Below are 24,545 nucleotides of genomic sequence, written 5' to 3' on the forward strand. Positions count from 1 at the left end.
AATTTCAATTTTTTTGTTAAACTTCAAAAAAAAAAAACTTTTTTATAATTCCCTATATTTCTCTTCAAAATTAAAATTCCTCTCTTTCTCCAAATAAAAAATATAAATATAAATGTCAGTATAAGTATAGGTAGGTATATTCTTAATTAAAATAAAGGGAGGTGATATTCGCGGTAGCAAAATTACGAATGTCGTTTTAAAAAATCCACTCTCTATCTTTCTTTCTCTCTCTACAATTTTAGCTTTTATATTAGAAATCATTCCAAAACTCATGTTATTGTAGCCATTTGCAAAAAAAAATGAGTGCATCGAATGAGGATCGAGATACGGAATCCAATGAGGTAAAATTTGTTCGTTTTTGTTCTTTAAATCGCGAAAACGAGACTCACGACCAATTTGGACGCCGAAAAATACGTTTCACGCCCAAACTGGGCGCAAAAAATCTCGATTCACGCCCGGTTTGGGCGCGGAAAAGTACTTCCCGCGCCCGGTTTGGGCGCGCGACACAGCTTTCCGCGCCCGGTTTGGGTGCGAGTGCTGACTGTGTTTTAATTTAAAAAAAAAAAAATTTGTGATGCAACAAGGAATCGAACCCGGGTTGTTGCAATGTAAACGCCTGCTTGCGTAACCAAGTAGGCTACTGCCGTTTTGATTACAAATTCTTATTTATTTCATTATACTGGCAAAAAATTAATAAATACGCGTTGCATCAAGGACTCGAACACGGGCCTATTGTTTGTTAGACAAAAGGCCTAACCAACTAAACTACAGCATGTTTATAAATTTATACTTATTTAAATATAATTATTCACTTCAATTATACTGGGCAAAAAAAAAAATTGAACCGGACGACCGGTCCAGAACCAACGTCTAGACCGGACGCCCGAATTAATTTTCCACGCCCAAAATGGGCGTGAGAAAGCTGTTTCCACGCCTAAATCAGGCGTGGAAACTGCTTTCCCACACCCATTTTGGGCGTGGAAAATTCGAAAATCCAACACTAAAAATAGCCATAAATCGCGATTTTCAGGGGATTTTCACATGATTAACCACAAATTCAATATATATAACTATTTTAGATGATTAATTACCTTTCAAATTGAAGAAATTTTCTGATTTTGGAGGATTTGTGAGAGAGGTTGAGGGTTTTTGTGAATTTTGGGGCTTTTGGGGATTTTGGGGTTTGGGTGGAATTGAGGATTTTTAGAGAGAGAAAGAAAAGACTATTGTGAACGACATTCGTAATTTTGCTGCCGCGTAAATCATTTCAGTTAAAATAAATTATGTTGCAATGATAAATTGTGATGTACAATTGGGCTAACATCATCGGCCCATTACAGTAATAAGTGTTCATTTTGGTTGGATGCAATTAGTTTTTTCATTTAACACAATTATGTTTTTCCTTTAATGAATTTTTTATTCGAATTTACAATAACGGGTACGAGCTATGTACCACATTAACTTCAAATTCTTAACGTATCTATGTTTCAAACATGTTTCATGTCCGACACTCGAGAACACCTGTCGGACACTTTGTGTGTCATTTTGCAAATTTTGAAAAGATAAAAATACGTACGATAGCGATTTTTCAAATGTTTTATTACTTCCTTAATCATTTACATGGTTTAATAATTAATTGCAAATTGATAGTTGATTTAACATTTATTTTCAATATACTTGTATGGAAACAGATTAAATTAATTTATATATACATAAAAAGATTTTATATAACATATTTATAAATATACTCCTTACACTTTTAGTATTTACACATTTCCACAAGTTTCTGTATTTTCATTCTTGAGACATGCCGTTTTCACGTGTCCGTTTCTCCAGTTTCCCATATCACCATTTCCGTATCTATGCTACTACGAGTCATCTCATAAAGGTGGGCCCCATGTCCCTTAAGCAAGTTGAACCATAATTAATCAACCACCAAAAAAGTATTCTATTCTCCCAAATCCAAGGTGCAAACCAGCTAGCACGAAGTACATTTAGCGCCAAAAAAACCTTGTCAACAATAATAATAAAAAAATTCAATACTCCAAATATTAATTAATCCCTCCTGATTTCAATCATATCACAATCCCAATTAATAAATTACAATCCAACAAAAGAATGATCTCAATTCCTAATCATTAATCACGGAACAGAACACGATTGATTGCCTATCCAAACACGACTCTCCCAAAAACAAACAGAAGTCTTCTAAACATGAACATCTCCCCAATCTAATAAACCCCTCTTTTACAAAAACACATATACAAAAGGAGAGAGAGAGAGAGAGAGAGAGATACAATCATTATCAATCTCCTTTTGTATTTCAATCTACTGAGTTTCGATTGGATGGAGGTTCGTGCCTCCATCAAAACCGGATTCGGAAACCCTAAAATTGGGGGAAAAAGAGTACCGAAAAAATAAAATTCAAATATTTTGTGTGTGTGTGTGTGTGTATATATAGGTTATATACATAAGGAATAATGTTTTCCTGGAGTTTCTCGAAATCCGCTGAGGCGATGTTCTCGCGGTGGGCTGTAAAGCGTGTTTGTAAATTTCTGCTGAAGAAGAAATTGGGGAAGTTTATACTGGGAGATATTGATCTTAATCAGCTCGATGTTCAGCTTGGTGCAGGCACAATTCAGCTCTCTGATCTTGCGCTTAATGTTGATTACATAAACGAGAAGGTAAGGCATAGTTTTGCTGATGCTTTTTCCCCCTATTTTTTTTTTCCGATTATATACCATTTCTTTTTCTGTTTCTGTAAGGCTTCTGCTTTTTTTTTTTGGTATATTGTCTAGTTAGTTGAGTGGAATATGGTTAATTCTTGAATTGGTTACTTAGCTGGTAAATTTAACAAAGAACAATTTTGAGTCTGGTGATTCTTAATTGTTTGAACAAGTGAATTCAGGGGTAAGCAATTAATTTGGAATTAATAGGTGAAGTCTTTTTAAATAGTATTATATATTTCTGTTTTGGAGGGGAAGGTTGGTCGGGGAAGGGGGAGTGTAGTGCTAGTAATTCGAATAGTTATTACTGCTTTTTGTTAATTCAATTATTTTTTCAGCTAGGAAATGCAGCAGTTTTAGTGAAAGAGGGATCTGTTGGATCGTTAATGGTAACTATGCCCTGGAAGGATGGTGGTTGTCGAATTGAGGTGGATGAACTTGAGCTCATTCTTGCTCCTAGAAGAGGGAAAGTTTCTCGAGATGAATTTGAAGATTGCCGTCAGAGTAAAAATGAAAACAGTGCTTCCAGCCATTTTTCCAGAAAGCTAGACAACGAGGCTCTCAACAGTGGGGTGGCAAGTGCTTCTGTTGATGTTCATGAAGGAGTAAAAACCGTTGCCAAAATGGTGAAGTGGTTACTGACTAGCTTTCATGTGAAAGTTAAGAAACTAATAGTGGCATTTGATCCGCTTTCGGAAAAAGGAAGTAAAAATGGGTTGGACAGAATTCTGGTTCTTCGAATTAGTGAAGTAGAATGTGGAACACATATTTCTGAAGATGCTTCTCCTGGCAATTCCACTGCGCCTCATAATTTTCTCGGTTTAAGTCGATTGACAAACTTTGTAAAATTTCACGGAGCCGTACTTGAATTAGTTAATGTGGATGGTCTTGAACATCAATTACCACCTGAATTTTCCCCTGAAACAACTACTGGCAACTGGTTTTCAGGATACTGTTCATCTGGTAATATGACTACGATAATTTCTGGAGAAAAGGGAGGCTTTTCGGGGAGTCTTAAGTTAAGTTTACCTTGGAAAAATGGTTCACTAGACATCCGCAAAGTGGAGGCAGATCTTTATATTGAGCCTCTTGAACTAAGACTTCAACCTAGCACCATCAGATGCTTAATCTTCATGTGGGATCTATATAAAGATATAGGCGATGAGACTAAGGAACCCGGTGATTATGATCCATCAGGTAGTTTGTCAGGTACAAGCTCTTTCATGCGTAATCCTGACAAGGGGATATTTGGTAATGAAGGCTTTACCAATAGCTACTTCATGGAGAAAGAACCTGGACATATTTTGCTATCAGAATCGCATCTTATATCTGATTGGGTTAGTAAGAGCCAGAAAGAGAAATATGAAGAAGAACCAGATTTTGGGGAAAGGTTGGTATTTATAATTGCTGTTTTTTTTTTCCTAAGAACATTATAATGTCCATAAGTTTATTTTTGTATATATATGATCATAGCTAAATTTAATCAGTTGGTATTTAGATAGTAACCTCTTACTTCAACCCCATCTTATAGTTGCAATCATGGTTACCTGTTGGAACGATGCAATTCATTGATCAATCTTTACTTCTTGGTCCATAATTCTTTCACCCCTTTGTTAGCAGATAGTTCTGATTGCTCAAAAGCACATTATTCTTCTGTTTTTTGTGGATAGTGAAAAAATTCTGCTAAGTTTCTTAATCTAAATTGGCTTGCTTGAAACTGTTCTAAAGTACTTCCTGTTGTTCTATCAATGATTGCTTGGCAGCGTGGACCAATTTTTTGAGTGCTTTGATGGACTAAGAAATTCACAGTCAGCTTTGGGGAATAGTGGCATGTGGAATTGGACTTGCTCTGTGTTTAGTGCAATAACTGCAGCATCCAATCTTGCCTCTGGATCTTTACATGTCCCTTCTGGTATGTGCTTTACTGCTTAACCATTCATTCAGTTTTTTATTATCTCTGAAACTAATATTACTTTCTCTTCACCTGGTTGCAGAGCGGCAGCAGCATGTTGAAACAAACTTTAATGCATCCATAGCAAAAGTATCTCTCCTTTTGTCATTCATGGATGAAGAAGATCAGAAACACCTTCCAAAAATGAAGGATGATAACGGCAATATTGATTTCCCTATTCATAGTGTGTGTGCACAGTTTATTGACTTGTATCTTACACTGCAGGTAAATATATCTGGAATTCTCTTGTTGTTTCTTGGATAAGAACATGGTGATGCTGTCTTTACTTAGTAATTCTAATTCAATTTTACTTGATTTATGTAATAATTCATTCCATTAACATAACAATATTGCAAGGTCCACAGGTACGTCCTCAAGAAATGAGTGTTGAAGTGATTGTACAACATATTCAACTAGTTGATCACTTACGTTCCATAAAAGACTTGGTAGATTATGAAGTGCACGGGTGTCATGACAATTCTGAAAGTGAGATTGCCTTGATTCAGAAATTGCAAGATGGTGTGCAAGGTGCTCTTCTGACTTTTCAAGATTCCAACAAAGAAACTGGAATTAACCACCGGGGTGATTATTCTATTGATATATCTCTGAGCACGCAGGATATCAATGGATGTTGTCACATGACAAACGGAAAAGATATTTGTGGCAAAGATGCCAGTGTAACTTTGCTCAGGACCTCAGGTGTCTGTCAGTGCCATGTCAGGGTAAAGTCGGGTTCTTGTGGTGGCTCACTAATGGCATCAACATCTTTTTCCTTAGAGCTACCCCCTTTTGTTTGCTGGATAAACTTTGATCTAATTATGATGACACTTCGATTTCTAGAAGATTTGGAAAATTGTATTGAAACGGGGGCTGGTACTGTACCGCAGTCAGAATCAAAAGAATATGACTTTTCAACTCGGAGCGATCAAGGAAAAATGTCAGATGCACCATCCACCAATGCATCAACCAAAAGAATCCTGGAGAGTAGCATTTTCCTGCCAAATGCTAGGATAATACTGTGTTTCCCTCAAAAGGAACATAAAGATCTTAGGAGCTACTCTTCTTGCGACCAGTTTATCGCTTTTGATATTGTTTCCCAAACAATTGGGGGAAAAGCTATTCGATCTGCTAAGCCGACACCTGTTGCTGGTTCCAATAAGAGACACACTGTATCATGCTCCGTCAGTTTGAACTTCGGTGACTTTTATCTCTTTTCCATCAGCTCGGCCATTACAGAGATGGCTGTAGGAAGTGAAACCGACAACAGGAAGGGGGCTAGCTTTTCTGTTGAGAAGATTATATCTGCTGTGAATAAAAGTGGTCATCTGTCTCTCGTTTCTATATATTGGCAGGAAGGTCCGGCTACTGGCCCTTCGATTGCAAGGAAAGCCAAGCTTTTGGCGTCTTCAGAGAATGGAAGGAGTGAAGATAATGTTGTTAGAAAAGGTTGTGAGTTTGCCTCAGTAACAACTATTAAAGACAGCAAAGACTTCAAGAGTCGTACTCGACAAGAGATATTATCAAGCTCTGCATTTTTCTTGCATGTGCAATTACCACCTGTCAGAATAAATCTGCACAAAACTCAGTATGAGAACCTATGTGGCCTCCTAAATCAGACGTTTGAGCATTTCTCATGCGTCATTTCTAAACCAGTGAGAACCAGGGAAGTGCAGTCCACATTGCAAAAATCATTTCTAGTAGAATGCGATTCTGTAACAGTTTCAATTGCCATTGAGCCATTAGGGGATGTTAAATGCTCTATACACTCGGAACTTCCTGGATCCTGGTCTAGACTAACTCTACAAATCGAGAAGTTTGAGTTACTTTCCGTATCTGATATTGGTGGAATAAAGAGCGCCAGTTTCCTGTGGTTGGCCCATCGTCAGGGGAGTTTATGGGGTTCAAATACTAAAGATCTGCATCGGAAGTTTCTGCTGATATCATGCAGTGACTCCACAATGGGTCGTGGTGATGGAGAAGGTTCAAACGTCTTATCTTCTAGGCATTCGGGCTCTGACATCATAAACTTCTTGGATCCAGAGAGCAATTGTAGTTTTACTTCAATTACTGTCAGATGTGCCACTATTGTTGCAATTGGGGGTTGCCTGGATTGGTTCACAACAATAATTTCCTTTTTCAGTCTACCATCTTCTGAAGTCGAGCAATCAGGTGATAATAGTCAGGGCAACAAGAGTGGATCTTCTTTCATTCTTAATTTGGTGGATGTAGGCTTAAGTTATGAGCCATACATTGAAAAATCAATGGCGAATCAAGGTCTAGATTTCAAATCTTCTCATTTGAATGCCAACGAATCTAATGATGAGTTCTATGTTGCTTGTCTGTTGGCTGCTTCTTCCTTGAAACTTTCAAGTAAAACTGTGGTTGATTGCACTGAAGAGGAATACAAAATTAGGCTTCATGATCTAGGTTTGCTTATATGTCCGATGTCGGAATCTCAATTAGCTGGCCATTCTTACAGTGCAGAACATCTAAGTAAGATTGGTTATGTGAAAGTTGCACAAGAGGCACTTATGGAAGCAGTTTTTAGGACTAACTGTGAGAATGGACATTCGTGGGAATTAGAATGTACAGAGTCACACATCACGTTAAATACGTGCCATGACACAACATTAGGATTTATTAAATTGGCTGCTCAACTCCAAAAGCAGTTTGCACCTGATATGCAAGATTATGTTGAGCACTTAGAGAATAGGTGGAATAATGTGCAGCAGGTGCACGAGATCGGTGACGAGAGGACAGTGTGTGGCGAGCTTTCCTCTTCAGTTTCTCGGACAAAGTCTTCTGGTCTAGATAAGAAATCTAAGGTAGGCAATTGGATGGATGAAATACGTGAAGATGTCTTTCAGTTGGATGGGAAGTCTGATGGTCAAGGTAAAATCTTCGAGTCTCATCTTTGTGCTTCGGTCAGTGGTACTTCTCTTGCAGCTAGTGGGGCTTCATCATCAGAAGAAAGCATCCCCGATATTATAGAAGAATATTTCCTGTCAGATCTACGCCCTCTCTCAGAACTTTCTATGGGAAGCCGGTCATCCGATACTCTTCGTTGCAAGACTGGTGTTGTCGGTGAGACTCGGAAAGGGAATGGTGGATGGTATGCAGATACGCCATTAAGAATATTAGAGAATCATGCTTCAAAAGTGGAGCAGGCTACTGTGCTAACACCTGTAGAGTTAGAAGCTTCTACAAGTGATTCTGGACATGTTGATTGTGGGAAGGCTGAAGGTCGCATACTTCTTAAGAATATGAGTGTCATTTGGAGAATGTATGGCGGTTCTGACTGGCCGAACTCTCAGAATACTTCTCAGGCTTCTGTAACGGCTTCTGCAAGGGATGCGACTGATTGTTTTGAGCTCGCATTATCTGGTATAGAGTTTGACTACGATGTTTACCCTGATGGCGAAATATCTGCATCTAGTCTTTCTCTCACCATTCAGGATTTCTGCCTCAATGATAGAAGTGATGATGCGCCATGGAAGCTGGTATAGCTCAACTTTCTGAACTTCAGTCTGCTTGTTGATTTTTATAGCACCGTACCCTAACTTAAATTTTTCTTTGACTGTAAGGTTCTGGGGTATTACGAATCGAGAAAGCATCCAAGAAAGTCCTCTTCGAAAGCAGTGAAGCTAAATTTAGAAGCTTTCAGACCAGACCCTTCAATTCGTATAGAAGAAAATCGGTATGCTTTTCCTTTTACCTTTTCTTCTTTAACCATTTTGTGTCTGTTAGAGAAGTTTCTTCTGTTTTTTTTCATATGTTAATTTAATTTAATATTTCTTTAGCTTGTCGTATCATTGTCATCAGAAGTCTAAAATTTTGTCAATCTCTAAATTCTCTCCATCATTTCGTCTGAACCTCTCCCTATATTGACGATAGTACAATGAACATTTGGTGCTTATTCTTATTTTTTTCACTTTCCAGGTTACGTATCGCTTTACTTCCAATCCGTTTGCATCTTCACCAGAGACAACTTGACTTTCTCATCAGCTTCTTTGGAGGAAAAAATTCATCAGCTGATTCCTCCCCCAGTACTGATGCGGGTTTAAGTAAATCCGGAGAGCCATTTCAGAAGAGTGACAATCAACATGGTCTTGGCATCAGCGAGGAGGCATTTCTTCCTTACTTCCAGGTAATTTTGAGCGTATTTTTATGAATGGACCTAGTTTAAAGTTTCATTACTTGACTATACGATCACTCGATTAAGTGTGTATATTTCGTGTGGAAGATAGCCAGCTTTATCTTAATCAGCATCGACAATTTATCATCTGTGTTCTACTCATATTGCTGCTGCTTTGAGATTTTTTTTTTTACTTGGAAGTTCCAATATCACCGTAGCACTTTGGCATACGAGTTACGATGTCGCCCTTAGCTTAACCGATCGCAGTGTGGCTACTTAACCATGTTTCGCCGATCTTTTTTTCTTTGCTTTTGTACAGAAATTTGATATATGGCCGATGCTGATTCGAGTTGATTACAGTCCTTGCCGTGTTGACTTGACTGCTCTAAGGGGTGGCAAATATGTTGAACTTGTTAACCTTGTTCCTTGGAAGGTAATTTTCTGATCTATGTTGGCTTGTCTGATTTTCAAACCTTTTGTCTAACTCGATGCAAGACCTATGATTGGGTAAATAAACTTAATAAAGGAGGCAGGATGCACTGACCTGGTTTTTGAGTAACTTTTACTCTTATTGAGCTTCCTCCTGTGTATCATATGAATCATTATCGGCCATATGAACTCATTGACTAACGAAAGTGATGAAGAAACTGGATGTGCTGATTTTTTCAAAATAAAAATTTAATGTGCAGGAGAGCTATTTGACCCCATACAGCAAAAAATCGTTTTACTGTTTAAATCCATCTCTAATGACTTCTGATGTAGGGTGTGGAATTGCAACTGAAACATGTGCAAGGAGTTGGTCTCTATGGTTGGAGCAGTGTTTGTGAAACGATATTAGGGGAGTGGTTGGAAGACATTTCTCAAAATCAGGTTTAGTTAAATTTGGTCGGGTTTCTTCTCTTATGAATTCTCGTATTCTTGAATGCACGAGACTTGACAAACTGCATTTTTCCAATAGATTCATAAGCTGTTGAGAGGCCTTCCTCCAATTAAATCACTGGTTGCTGTTGGTTCTGGAGCTGCAAAGCTGGTGTCTCTGCCTATGAAGAGCTATAGAGAAGATCATAGATTACTCAAAGGAATGCAAAGAGGTAAACTATTCCAAGCGATATAACTCATATATTTTAGTGTGCAAGTCATATTTTAGTGATATAACTTTTATTCTACCTAAGTTCCAGACCACTTAAAATTCGGAGCGTGTAACTATTTTCGATTCCTAACCAACACTTATAGACATCCGTGTCTTAAACTTGCTCTTTCAAGAATAAATTTAACACTGTAAATGTACTGTTATTATAGGCACTTTTACATTTCTTAGAAGCATTTCGCTTGAAGCCATTGGGCTAGGAGTACATTTGGCTGCGGGAGCTCATAACATCCTCCTTCAAGCAGAATATATCCTCGCCAGTATTCCACCTTCTGTACCGTGGCCAGTAGAGAGCAGTATGGCTACCAATTTGAGATCAAATCAACCCAATGATGCTCAACAGGGATTTCAACAGGTTAATATAGTCCCAACTCGTTTTGAACTCTTCGTTGTCCACTTTGGTGCTATCTTTCTTTATTTTTCAAATTATTAATTTCTGCAATATACTCATGCCGTTAGCTTGGAAGGAATTGCTGTAGTATAGTAGTTTTTCCATAGTTCAAAAGAGTTCGAAAGAATCATATAATCCATTTGTAAACGGGTAATAAATAAAATTACAATTTTGTCTTAATTTTCTGTCGGCAGGCTTGCCAGAGCATTAGTGATGGCCTGGGAAAATCGGCTTCTGCTTTGGTACAAACGCCTTTCAAAAAATTCCAACGTGGTGCTGGGGTGGGGTCCACTATGGCAACTGTTTTCCGGTCTACTCCAGCAGCAGCTATAGCACCTGCTACTGCTGCTGCAGGTGCAATGCATTGTGCTCTTCTTGGGGTCAGAAACAGGTGTACTATACGATCCCTCCAGTTATCCTTCTTAATATTTGCCATGCATGGAGCCATATCGTAGCAACTTAATTATTTATTTATTTTAAATTGCAGTCTTGACCCTGAGCATAAAAGAGAGTCCATGGAAAAATACTCAGGCAGAACTCCACCTCGGGAATCGAGGCAGTAGGTATGGCACAAAAGAAATAGATTTACAGTTTCATTACTTCACCTGTTATGGTTGATATCGATTTTCAATTTTTTCCGGTTGTCGCAGTTATTGGCAACGGCAAAAATAAGATCACAGTCGTATCAAAGACGAAAACCCCACAGCTAAAAAAGAAAGCATATTTTTAGGTAGAGTTCTTGCACTTTTGTGACTTCGAGCTCTTCTCGAATATACAAGCTAATCTCATGACTGGTTTATAACATATTTTAAATCTGTTTTTGTGCAAGTGTCATTTAGATTTATTCTGGGACAGAATGGCATGTTTAATTACATTTTTGGTGAATTTATTAACTTACATGGATATATATATATACATATTGTTTACAGGTGTACAGATGTATATATGATGTACAGATAGGAGTCAACTAAAGGCATTTTTTTTTTTGTTGTCAGAAATCAGATTCTGTAGATATGTAAATGTGTGATTAATCTGATGGTGTGTTTTAAAGAAATCAATCCCAGCTGCCTTGTAATTAAACCTGATTGAAATGTAATTATGATTGTGGTACATTTGGTTTTGCTCTGATTCAATATTTAATGCTGAATTGTTGTAGTTATATACACTCATATTCCAACTGATAAATTAAAGGGTTAATAGCACTTTGCCCCCCAAACTATCATGCATTTTGCACGTTACCCCCTAAACTCGTTAAATAGTGGCACGGTGCCTTAAATTTATCTATTCCGTTCAATTCTGTGGCGTAATATTTTGAATGAAATGACGTTTCTATCCTTAAAAAACCCGCATGCCACACACATGCAAGTGATTTCGGCAGAGTATCGAATGGAATTGGTAAATTTAAGATATCGTGCCACAATTTAATGAGTTCACGTAAAAAGTATTTAGTCTAGGGGGTAAAGTGCAAATTGAAACAAATGAACTTTCCCCAACCCCAACATGGATAGCAAGATTCATTTCCAAAGGAACGAACAAATAACACTTAATCAGAAGAATTCTATTACACTTGCAAATTATTACATCATCATTAGAAGCCCAACTCCAAACCTTTGTACAAAAATAAAAATAATAAAAAAAAAACAATTAAGGGAAAATAACAAGTGATCAAAATCAACAAAATCTCTATACTAATCCAAATCTTGCTGCACTAATTTCTCTCGACATTAGCAGAAAAGTCCCTGCAAAAATAAAAATCAAATCAACACTAAAACTTTAAATCTAATTAAAAAATAAAAAAATAAAAAAAATATTATTTTCGATAGTAAAGACATACCTTTAAAGGTGACATGAACATCATCCTCAATAAGCATTCTCGGAAATCTTCATTTCGTCGATACTTTTCAAGTTAGATCCATCGCTAATACTCTTATCGGATTTCTTAGCTACGACAACATGCGAAGATCTCTTCAACCCTAATCTCTCTCTCCACCGGCAACTACCTTTCGCCACCAACCTGGACGACACGTCATCATAATCGTCGTCACTACCTCCGAGAAGCTCATCCCTAAGAGTAGTGGTTTTCGCGCAATTGTTATTATCTTTGGATGGGACCATTTTGCCCTTGAAGAAAACCTCGTCAGCAGAGATCATGCTGTAGTTAGGTACGGAAAACGCGAAATCCGAAGAAACGGGGGCTTCCCTGTAGCTGTTTTCGAGCTTCGTACTGGGCTGTTGGGAATCGGCAAAATCGTTCGAGAACGAGATTCTTGGACCCATGGTGTTGTTGTTGTTGTTGTTGTAGAGGCCTTGGTGTTGTTCATTGTTGAACATGTTTACGCATGCCATAATTTGAAGCAGAAATTAACTTAAGAACAGTGGTGATTTTCTTTAATGGTTTTGGTTTAGTGTTGGTTGTTGTTCACATGCAATAATGTGAGAACCCCTTATATAGGAGAGTGGTGATTTCATGTGCATTCTAGGATTTTGTTTATTTTTTTTAATTTATACACACACACACACACACATATATATATATATATATATATATATATATATATATATATATATATATATATATATATATATATATATATATATATATATATATGTTGTTTATAATATGCCAATTCACATAAATGCATATAAACAATTCTATGACATTTATTCAAAGATCATATAGTATATATTAATATCTTAGTCAGATCTATATCATGCTGGATCATGTAATTAGATATGATTTTTTATTTATTGAAAACCAAAAAAAAAAAAGGATACAACTTTTATATTCTCAGTATGCTTTTCCCCTCTTGCAATTTTCAAATCTGTGTGTGTGTGTGTGTGTGTGTGTGTGAGAGAGAGAGAGAGAGTTATTATAATGTTATCCAGATCTTAATTAGTAGTGAAGTTAAAGCTATCTAATAAGCTACATCTATAGCCAATTTCTGAAATCAAGGATTCAAACACTACTACTACCATCACCATAGCAAGTCAATGAATTTATACACAAGCAATCAAAGTTTTTTTTTTTTAATTATTTATTATTATATATTTTAAAATTCATACTATTTTCATATAAGGCACAAAACCATCTCGGCATGCCTAGATGAATTGGCATCATCTTCGTCTATCATCCGCGCTAACATCGGTAGCATCATATCATAGATTTACACACAATTACACACTGCATATGCATATAGGTTAGTTAAATAGTACAAACGGTCTTACAATACACGAACTCCCACAATTACGAGATCGATCTAGCTGCGGATTACACAACGAATATCCAAAAATTATGCATTTTTAATTTATTTATTACCACTGGATTAATAATTAGTTACTAAAACTATTATTTAGGGTTCCAAGATGTATTATTTCTTGCTAATTAAACAAAGTTAAAATATACTCCCTCCGTCCCAATTTAAATGACGTTTTGGGTTGTTGCACACATATTAAGAAAATCAATAAATGTGTATAGATTATAGTGAAAAGTATAGGAAAATGCTAATATATCCTTGACATTAATTATTTTACAACTAACTAATTAAGAGTGATAAGGGGTAAAATTGAAAATAGTGCAATTAATGATGCATTGAAAATCTAAAATGACAAATAATTTGGGACAAAAAAAACTCTCTAAAAAGACATATAATACGGGACAGAGGGAGTAGTTAATTACACGCTCACCATCTGCTGTCTGCCTTTTAGACATTTTTTTGCAGTAGAAAGGTTGCAATAATTAGACACTGATCCACATGGGAAGCAGAAGGGACGTGCATTCTTTATTATCTCAATTAAATATTATTGCCAAAATTATTAATACACAAACTTTTGGTCGTCCTAAGTTTCTTTTGACCAACGTAATTAGTGTGTGTGATCACATGTAGACTTACGGTTCAAATCCACTCAGTATAAATAATCACGTGTAATATCTAATTTCTCGGAAAAAACTTTTATATATATAGACATTAACATAAATATTTTGTTAAATTACGACCACTCCTGAGGTAAGGTCTATTTACAAAAAAAAAACCTCGTCTTTCCTTAGTTACATCTATTCCTGTAATTTGTAAGACACATTTGTAGATGTCTTACATTAACAAAAAAGAAGGCAATCTACAAACTGAAGGGGTTGTATATAATTTTTCAAAAAAAACAAAGAGGGATTTTGTTGTAATTAAACTTTGTAACATGGAGGTGGTTGTAATTTACGCTAAATATCTAGACACATTTGTCGTTTTGCGAAGATTTATAATAATTAATAAAGTAATTAATACGATATAGATAGACTTGACCAGAATCTCTAGAGCCAAACTGGCAAACATGTGCAGTTTCGGACACTTCTACTTCAACTCTGACCGACACTATCTATAAAACAAAACAAACACTACTTTTACTCTCCACCGTATGTTGACCAACACCTGTACATACACTACATATACACGTACTCTCTATATATATATATATATATATATATATATATATATATATATATATATATATATATTTGTTTGCAAATTGGAAACTCAAACAATTTTACATGTTGTGTTATCAGTGAATAATATTTCCACCATAAAATTATAGCTAAACATTCATTTGGGTGGTAATTAAATTAAATAATTGAATTATATTTGATAATTTATTCATTATAATATTTGAGACATAAAAAGCTTCTTAAAAGAAAGAAAAATATGAAAATAGTGTATTATTATATCCAACATAAAATATGTGATTGGGGGTGAAAAGATTCCAAATTACTCAATGGACGGCCACAAGTGAGGCTCACATGGTTAACACTAATCTTGTTTGGATTAGTCAAATCAGTTTACTACACGTGGCTGATTCCCCCATGCACTACACTACTGTTACAAAATAATCTCCATCAAATTGTGGAAGAGACTTGGGAATTGTGTTTCTTCTTGTCTCCAATACAGTGAGCAGCATTTGTCTTGTTACCCACTTTTTTCTCTTTCATAATCTTATTTTTTTTTTCTCGTTTCGTTTTTACGTTTGTTTTGTGGCGTGATCGGTTTTGTTCGATAGCTCGGTAAAGCTCACCGAGTGTAATATAGAACAAACCGGATGCTCTATGTCATATGAAGAAAAACTGAACTATTGTAAGATGGTTGTTTTGACTACATTCCTATGGGTAGTAAGAATTCTCATACATACAATAAAATTTACTAGCTACTATTGCTACGTAACAAGAATCGGCACAATCAAATTATGTATATCCGAACGGCAAATCTATTCGTTTTTAGACCCGGACTCGATGACTACGTGATTGATGAATCAGGGTAGTATATATACGGAAGTTTGTTGATTAGGTTACGAAAAATCAAGAGGGTAAAAATCTCAAAAGCTAAGCAAAATCATCGTCATTTATGTAAGCAGAAGACAATGAATTTGAAGGTATTTGAATACTAGGGGAATTAATTATAGGCAACACTTTGAGGTTAGTTTTACCTTGTGAAGTTCTCATTAACTTTGAGCGTGGCTTGGTTAGAGGTTTCAAATTGAATGGTCTTTCTACAGAATCCCTCTTAAGAGAGATCGGTTGCGGCGGTGTGTTGTCATGCTTACAGGACGATACTGCTCGAACTTTTCTGAAATTGGTCTGGTTTTTATTATGTTCATTGACCGCCTCTGCCTTTGGTCTTACGGCTGATTCGATCGGGACAAGCTTCCCGCCTATTTGATTTGTAAAAACAAATGAAACCTGCAGGCGTGTAAAACAAAATTATGCATGTCATCCAGTAGGCGAAAATGATAAACAGTCGATAAGACAGTTAAACTTGAATCGGTTTATGATTGCTTCAATTTTGATATACAGAGGTCTCTTAGTGAAATGAATAGATTTAGTTAAGGTCCTATTTTGTAACAGGACTTTATCCAGGTTTAATGGCCGAAAGTCAAGATTGGACCGTGGACAAATTGACGTTTCTTGACCGTAGTTGTAAACCAGGGTTCGATTGGGGTTGAACAATTACTTTTTACATTGTATAAATTATTTCACGGGAGAACTGACCTCATCTCCGGCTGAAGCCTGAAGTATGCAATCAGGCACAGATGATGGAGAATGATGATGCCCCCAGCTAGCTAAATCCTCTTCCTTTGGAGTTCCGACCTTGAAGTTTTTTTAATTTTTTTTTAGCAAAATAAAATTTTGCGTTCACAAGAATCGGGATATTTGTGAGGGTCACTAACCTGTTTCTCGTGGGATTTTAAATTGTTGAAGCACCCAGCAAGTCCTGCAAATCCCCCTATATCCTCTTCACCAGTCGAGCAGCTCTCACTTGTGTAATTACGTGGAGAACTGCTTCCAGGCATCGTTTCATGTTGCTTGCAACGGTTGCAGCACATCTTCTCATGAATTTCCGAACTAAATCAAGACGTAAAAAAACACTACCTCCATTAAATATCAACAAGTTCACAAAAATTCTTTTATAAACGTTATGTAGACTTAAATGGCACCTCATGCTCTCGTCAAATGAGAACAAGTCACGAAGATCTTCTGTTGAAAGGTGATTTCCCTGTGATGAGAACTTCATATCATGCACAAAGAATTTTAAGAAAGCACTCGATGGAAACAATTGGACACAGAAGAAAATACCTTCTCTGAGTCTACATGCTCTCGCTGAATAACTTGTTGAAGTCCTTCTTTTGACATTTGACGCTGGTACACCTACAGAAAAATTAGAAACAATGCATAATTGCTTAAAAAAGTATATGAACAAGCTGATGCATCAATAATTTACTGCTCCAAACCTTTTCTTCGATTGTTCCAGTACTCAAAAATCTATAGATGTAGACTCTCTTCTTCTGTCCATCTCTCCAGACCCTTGCTGCAGCCTGCAAAATTCAGAGGATTGAAAATTTGAAACGAGCAATTTCAATATATAATAACATGGTAATAAAATTCCACAGTCAGAGCATGAGATTAATAATCTTTTATAGAAGGAAAAAGTACTTGTTTATCATTGGCTGGATTCCAATCAGGGTCAAAAAGAACCAGTCGATTTCCACCAATTAAATTGAGGCCACAACCTCCAGCTTTGCTACTCAAGAGAAACGCAAACTCATCCTGGGAAAAATGATATATCAATATGACCCAATGATAGTAAAACTCATACCACATAAACATGATTTTTAAACACGAAGTTCACATACCTTTGAGGGATCATTGAATTGATTAACTAATTTCTGCCTTTTGCTGATTGATGTAGTCCCATCAAGTCTTAGAAAAGGGTATCTTCTTTCACGGCATAATTGAGCAAAAAGGTCCAATGTCTAAGAAAGGAGAAGATAATTAATATGGATGTACTTCAAGGAACAAAGAACACGATCATTCTCATAAAAGGATGTTCTCGGAATTAGAAATTAAAATGATAATCAACAGAATATGGTTCCGTAACAAACAAGCAAATCAAGCCACGTATAAGAATTAAAGTCCTTCATAATTAAATATATACTTTGACAAATAGACAGAACCTGTGTGTAATTTGAAACTAGAACGATCCTATCATCCGTTTTCTGACGAAGTTGAGCAAGTAACCGGGCTAAGACATGCATTTTTCCAGATAGTTCAACCCATACCCCATCGCCACCAGTCCAAGATCCAGATCTAACAGAACATTAGGGTGTAGTTGTTTAAATTACCACCAGGTGAAACTAAAATCAGTGAAAAAAACATTAGTATGAGAATTAGGAAGCATACCTTCCAGAGAACATTTCTTGTGGGAAGAAACGCAGACAATCCTCAAACCCTGATATTCCTGGACTCCCACTTTTTATTGTATCATATATTAGCTTCAACATCAATTTATATGGAGTTAGTAATATAATAGTTGCAATCAAATCATAAAAATTGCAAATGAAAAGAAAATCTTAAGATTTTTATAGAATTAGGTGTTGAGATCAAGATGATGAAACCTCCATGCGCGAGATAGATGTTTCAACTAACTTCACACATTATTTCTGACGTGTAACCAAATTAGCATTATCTTTTCTGTATCACTGTCACATAGCAATGTATATAACTTAATCAATGATGATATGATACATTTTATTCTGATTTTAATTCCATTACCGCCTCAAGTAAAACTTTTAATGTGAGCCATCTAGATTCTTCATTTCTCGTTTGCAACAGGAAACTAAATATATCAGAACAGTTTCATTCACAAAACACATCAGTGTTTCATATGAGATCACGATAAGATCCATAACACACTAATGTAAACTGTAACGATGCAATTTGTTTCTACTCAATAGATTCATTCCCTTAAATAACAGTATACCTTTGGGTGGTTGCAGAGCTTCTTAAGAGCAGTTATGTAAGCCAAGATTTTTGCTTGTTTTGCTTCTTCAGAAATTGCCCTTTTAACCTGTGCTTGAAAGTTGTGAAAGTTAAAACGTTTTTCTCCTGTACTTCGTCAAGAACAAAAAGAAGTTTATGCGGAGTGTGAACTAAATATTACATTTTTTGAATGTATAAAATAGTTGTACAACTCAGATTGCAGAGGCGTCAACTTGCAGCACACAACTTCAACTATCTGTAAAAAGTGAGTGATTGGCTTAATTAAACAATCAACATATTAGCACAGAAGTATAAAAAAAATGTAGATATGAAAAAGACGGGAGTTCAGGAACAACAATGATAACCTTTTAATTTAACACATAAAAAACATACTTGCCAGCCACCTCTCAACCACACCATCATGATTCAGGCATTCCACAATTAAAAATATATCATGCAAATTTATACAAGTTCCTTTATAATTCTTCATAGGCAACACAGTCGTCTAGAGATGTGGGCGCAACACATCACCTTAAACAGTTAAACATGATCTCAAAGCCTCTTACCTTGTTTCGGGAAACACTCTAAACCCGAGATTAACAGATAATTTAATAAATATCAAGGTCTTGAAGGGAAACTTAATGAAATGATTGGCAAGGTCAAATAGTAGATCAATTAATCATTAAACTCATTTAGCATAGATCTAAAATAATATAATGAAGTATGCCATACAATGCTAGGATCATAATCATGATAGATTAGAGTACCTTTGGTGGTAAGTGGTTAGACAGTAGCGCATTAGTCCTCCGCAGTATAAACTGAAACACAACCAATGGAATTCGTTAAGAATTTAAGTTAAATTTATGTATCATAAGTTGTGTACTGTAACCCATGCATTAGCTCCAACAAACAAGATATTTTGAACGAAGTCAGCAGTTTCTGGAATAGAATATTAAAAACTGTGTAGTTACCTGATTTACTTTTGCACTTAGCTCCATAGATCGCTCTGAACCAAGCCGCTTTTCTTCTTCAGAAGCCGTTGGCTCTCGACCACAAACAATTGGCATCTTCAGAATTATAGAAAACAATGTTATAGATAAATGTATGCTATAAAATGGATTGGACTTAATTGCTACGGACTGCAGAGGAACAATGAGACTTGATAACAGAAAAATGTGCGTTCCTATGTGAATTGCTGATTCTATCTTTATTGTTCAAAGACATGCTTCCTGACAGGGTCCAAAGTTTGCTAGAGAGAATACTTATAAGAGACTAATGTTTATTTTCCACTTTTCAAAAAATCCAGACTTAGCATACCTCATAATAACGCCGAAAATATGTAGCATCACCCAGGATTCCAGGATTTGTGAAATTAACCATGGCATAGAACTCCTCAAGATCATTCTAGATTTGAAGAATACAGAAGCTTGATTAATACCCAACAATAAAATAGGGAAAGTAGTATGATAAAAGATGCAGCTATAAGGATTCTTAGGTTGTTCTTACTTGCATTGGAGTCCCTGACAACAGAATCCGACGTTTGCATGATAAAGCAGCTAAAGCCTGGTCCAAAAGTTGATGAAAGTCATCGTAAATCCAATCAGCATGATCTCATACAGGAAAAGTAAGCTCAAATGAAAGAATTTGATTTATCTTACCCGATTGGTCAACGTTTGGTCATTCTTTAGCCTATGAGCCTCATCACATATAAGTAGGTCACACGATCCACATCCGCTAAACTTTGAAGAATGCATCCGGAATGTCTCATATGAAACAATCAATACCTGTAAGGACGCCAACTGAGTTATGAGTTATAATGATTTTCTAGTTTTCAGGCAGTACCAGAGAATCACCTGTACACGGCTGCGAGAACTAATGAAACTGTCAATGCCAGAGACAACATCTTCTCTAGTACTCTCGCAAAGAGCAACAAGCTTCACTCTTTCCCCAACCCATTTGTTGATTTCAGCTTCCCAGTTACTCACTAGACTAGTAGGTGTCACAATTATTGCTTTTTTGACCATTGGTTTCCCGTCAAATCCCTGACGAAGAAGAGTGTAGAGTAGTGTGATCGACTGCAAGGTCTTTCCCAATCTAAACGAGAACAACCCAAAAATAATTAGAACATCAAAGACAGGAAGCATAAATAAGAAAACCTTTTTTTCTTTTTAAAGCCAAGAAAGTTAGTATAAAAAGGTTATCAGCATAAAAGGTTACCCCATATCATCAGCCAAAATGCACCCATTGATATTGGCAGCACTAAGAGCACCAGAAACACAATCAAACATGAATTGAACCCCTTCTCTGCAAGTGAAAATCAAGTGAACCTTCCATTTCAGTAGAATCATCGGAATATTTATATCTCCTATTAAATTCAGAATTCTTGCAACAATTTAATACATTCAAAGCTAATCTATTTCTTTTCTTGTGAGCTATTGCAGAAAATACTTCATTACGCGTCAAAAATCTTCAAGATGTTAAAGACAATGTTTATCCTGAAATTATCACGTCTCCCTCCTTAGTTTTGAAAGATTAATTACATTTTAGTTCACTAACTTACACATCTTAACCTAAAATATTGAAGGCGGAGAACCCATGGAACTCTTAAACCATGTTTAACTGTACCTTTGATGGGGCCGGAGAAATTTCACGAGCAAGGGATCTACAATTACAGAAGCAAAATCATTGTCCCCCTCTTTGGATTCTTCCACCTGCCATAACACCAGAGGCTCGATTCCTGGAGGCAGTGATACAGACTCCTCTGGTTCATCATTCTCAATGGTTTTGGGAGCAATAAGCATGTTTGTAATGTTGACTAATACAGGCTTATTGGAACCCCATGGCACAAACCTCTTACGAGCACAAAGCCGACGCACCAGCTGCTCTTTATCAGAGTAACCACTGGAAGAGGGCGGCTTGAAGGGCTTCCTTGAGGTTGCATCTCCATCTATTACCGAATAAACTCGAGGAAATAGAGACTGCCGTTTCACTTCTAGGTTTCCCCTGATTTATAAACATCATAATCTATGTTATAAGGATTAAACCATAATCAAATCGGGAACCATCAAACCCTAGCTTCAAACGACCCAATTACCATCAAACCCTAGCTTCAATCGACCCAATTACCCAACATACAGGTAGTTCACAATGTCGCTGGGATTATAACAAACACTCAAACCAACGTTATCACAATAAATAGTGAAGTTTTAACGAACCTCACAAGCGCGGCTACGTTTTGTGACTTCCTCTGGTGGTTTCGCGGCGGAGCCGACGGCGCTGCAGCCGTTTCTTCTTCGTCGTTGTCGCACTCGGAGCCGGCAGACTCGGATACGGATTCGGGTGATAGATCGTAATCGGATTCGGATTCGGATTCGGATCCGGACCCCGACGAATCGCCGGAACGCGATGGGGATTCGTCGTCGTCTTCCATCTTCATGTTTTTTTCGCTTCATTGCGTTTCTGCGACGCTGAATCCTTATAAACCTACAAAAAAATTGGCGGTAAAGCTGGAAATTGAATGAATTGTAAATATTGAAAGTTTTATTTTCCGTAATTAATTATCAATAAAATACCATATTTATATATTAATTTAAAATGTTTTTTACTTGTAGGCTATCGAAAATATCAATTTTCTATTTTTATATTATGAATTATATATATTTTATTAACTGTAAGAGGGTTTATCACTGACCAAAGGGTTTAATCATTCATTTCCACCACCACCGCAACAACCTCAATCGGAAAAAATGGCGTCGCCTCTATCGTCGATTCTCAGAGTTCGATTTGCCTCCACCATCGCCGCATCTTCTCACGGCAAGGTACGATTTTCTCGCCCCTTCATTTCTGTTCCCAAAACCCTAATCCGAAGCCCCTCTTTCCCCATCATCAGAACCCTATCAACCTCCGCCATACCCGACAATTTCCAGAGGCCGAATACCCAGCAGCCCTCTACCTCTTCATTCAATTACAATCAGAACCCTGATAATCAGTGGGCCCCACGGAACAATGAATTCGGGAGCCCTAGTAATCAGCGGAACAGTAATTTGCAGAATCAGGGATATAGTAGTAGTGGTTACACCAATGGTGGAGTGAATCAGGGTTACCCGGGTCAAGGAGGTTTTAATTCGGGTCAGGGCGATCCATTACAACGGGCAGCAAACCCTAGCCCTAATTTTTCCAATCAAGGGTTTCGGCAGAACCAGAATTACCCTCCTCCCAGTGGAAATGTTAGCCAGTGGAGCAACAATCAAAATCAAGGATATGGCCGAAACCCTGCTCCAATTCCGGATAGGAATTATCCTCCACAAGTAGGGTTTCAGAACCAGGCTTATCCGCAAAGCCCGAATCAGAACCGTGAGCTTCCAAATGGAGGTGCAAATCAATGGAAGAATGAATATAGTCAAAACCCTAATATGGGCTACCCACAACAACAGCAACAAAACCAGAACCAGTGGGGGTCACAAGGGCAGCTCATTGGAAATAATCAGCTCCAGAACCAAGGTCCGGTCGCCACCAATCAGGCGGGCCCACCTGATGTTGTCGATTTACTGAGTTTGTGCAGAGAAGGTAAGGTTAAGGAAGTGATAGAACACCTGGACCAGGGTGTGCGTGCAACTGCCGAGTGTTTCAGCTTGCTTTTCCAGTTATGCGGCAATTCGAAGAAATTTGAGGATGCGAAAAAGGTGCACGACTATTTCTTGAGGTCGACTTTCAGGAGCGATTTGCAATTGCAGAATAAGGTGCTGGAGATGTACTCAAAGTGTGGGAGCATGACAGATGCACGCCGAGTGTTCGATCATATGACCGACAGAAACATGGATTCTTGGCATTTGATGATGAATGGGTACGCGGTGAATGGTCTTGGGGATGACGGACTGGCATTGTTTGAGCAGATGAGGAAGTTAGGTTTGCCACCAAACGAGCAAACTTACCTCGTTGTTCTAGAAGCTTGTGCCAGCGCCGAAGCAATCGAAGAGGGATTCATACATTTCGAGGCAATGAAGGATTACGGTATTTCTCCTGGTATTGAGCATTACTTGGCACTATTAGGTGTTCTTGGAAAATCGGGACATCTAACCGAAGCCGAGGCTTATATTAAAACTCTTCCGTTCGAACCCACAACTGTTATTTGGGAGGCATTAATGAACTATGCTCGTATACATGGAGATATTGACCTCGAAGACCGTGCAGAGGAGTTGATGGTCAACATTGACCCTTCGAAGGCTATCACAAACAAGATTCCCACTCCACCACCGAAGAAGCAATCTGCTGTCAACATGCTTGTGGGGAGGAACAGAATACCCGAGTTTCGTAACCCTACTCTGTACAAGGATGACGAAAAATTGAGGGCTGCGAAAAAAGAGCAAGCATATGTGCCTGACACAAGATATGTTCTTCACGACATTGATCAGGAGGCGAAAGAGCAGGCACTGCTCTACCACAGCGAGCGTCTGGCGATTGCTTACGGTCTCATTAGTACTCCTGCGCGGACCCCACTGCGTATTATTAAGAATCTACGAGTTTGTGGTGACTGTCACAATGCGATCAAGATAATGTCAAGAATAGTCGGGAGAGAGTTGATTGTTAGGGACAACAAAAGGTTTCATCATTTCAAGGATGGCAAATGCTCTTGCAATGACTACTGGTAAGTTCACAATGATCAGGTGATGTCTGGAAGGGCGGTACTGTAATTTCCGATGTGGAGCTTTGGAGGTGAAATTATTTTAGTTCTTATTTATCTCTCACTGGCAGTTTAGTTTGTAAGGTGCCTACTGTAGGTATGTTTTTTTTCCCGAACATCTGAGATAATACTGTTTTAAGTTCTTTCTTCACGTTTGACGTATTTTCTCATCTTCTGTTTTCTGCATACGCTGAACTTTGGTACTGTGTACGTTTAATAGTT

General features: G+C 37.3%; 4 protein-coding genes across 5 annotated transcripts; 2 read left to right on the forward strand and 2 right to left on the reverse strand.

Moving 5' to 3' along the window:
- The first annotated feature begins 2,057 nt into the window (after positions 1–2,057).
- Positions 2,058–11,460, forward strand: ATG2 (autophagy 2). The gene is made up of 15 exons (XM_012981496.2): positions 2,058–2,684; positions 3,065–4,116; positions 4,490–4,638; positions 4,721–4,902; positions 5,043–8,177; positions 8,262–8,374; positions 8,617–8,824; positions 9,132–9,245; positions 9,575–9,682; positions 9,771–9,903; positions 10,112–10,314; positions 10,545–10,741; positions 10,838–10,913; positions 11,001–11,080; positions 11,280–11,460. The coding sequence occupies exons 1-13, from the start codon at positions 2,481–2,483 to the stop codon at positions 10,911–10,913; spliced, it is 5,874 nt and encodes a 1,957-aa protein (XP_012836950.2). The 5' UTR covers positions 2,058–2,480; the 3' UTR covers positions 11,001–11,080; positions 11,280–11,460.
- A 348-nt stretch (positions 11,461–11,808) lies between these two features.
- Positions 11,809–12,868, reverse strand: LOC105957417 (uncharacterized). The gene is made up of 2 exons (XM_012981338.2): positions 12,185–12,868; positions 11,809–12,089 (listed from the first exon to the last, which is right to left on the reverse strand). The coding sequence occupies exon 1, from the start codon at positions 12,694–12,696 to the stop codon at positions 12,211–12,213; it is 486 nt and encodes a 161-aa protein (XP_012836792.2). The 5' UTR covers positions 12,697–12,868; the 3' UTR covers positions 11,809–12,089; positions 12,185–12,210.
- A 2,574-nt stretch (positions 12,869–15,442) lies between these two features.
- RAD54 (DNA repair/recombination protein) lies at positions 15,443–22,315 on the reverse strand. Of its 2 annotated transcripts, XM_088823246.1 has the most exons (22): positions 22,216–22,315; positions 21,859–22,126; positions 21,269–21,646; positions 20,861–20,947; positions 20,497–20,737; positions 20,302–20,427; positions 20,150–20,206; positions 19,961–20,047; positions 19,615–19,710; positions 19,411–19,461; positions 18,825–18,899; positions 18,645–18,731; positions 18,065–18,156; positions 17,839–17,971; positions 17,518–17,637; positions 17,318–17,431; positions 17,116–17,199; positions 16,961–17,032; positions 16,822–16,880; positions 16,555–16,729; positions 16,376–16,474; positions 15,443–16,066 (listed from the first exon to the last, which is right to left on the reverse strand). In XM_088823246.1, the coding sequence occupies exons 2-22, from the start codon at positions 22,077–22,079 to the stop codon at positions 15,710–15,712; spliced, it is 2,811 nt and encodes a 936-aa protein (XP_088679372.1). In that variant the 5' UTR covers positions 22,080–22,126; positions 22,216–22,315; the 3' UTR covers positions 15,443–15,709. The 2 variants fall into 2 exon arrangements, with proteins under 2 accessions (XP_088679372.1, XP_012836737.2); XM_012981283.2 differs by having other exon boundaries at positions 21,859–22,315.
- On the forward strand, positions 22,259–24,479 carry LOC105957561 (Tetratricopeptide repeat (TPR)-like superfamily protein). The gene has a single exon (XM_012981492.2). It carries the CDS (start codon positions 22,390–22,392, stop codon positions 24,289–24,291), a length of 1,902 nt encoding a protein of 633 aa, XP_012836946.2. The 5' UTR covers positions 22,259–22,389; the 3' UTR covers positions 24,292–24,479.
- The last annotated feature ends 66 nt before the right edge of the window (positions 24,480–24,545 follow it).

The sequence above is a fragment of the Erythranthe guttata genome, chromosome 2, assembly GCF_056151865.1.
Source record: "Erythranthe guttata isolate IM_541 chromosome 2, IM_541, whole genome shotgun sequence".
In the NCBI taxonomy this organism is placed as follows: Eukaryota; Viridiplantae; Streptophyta; class Magnoliopsida; order Lamiales; family Phrymaceae; genus Erythranthe; species Erythranthe guttata.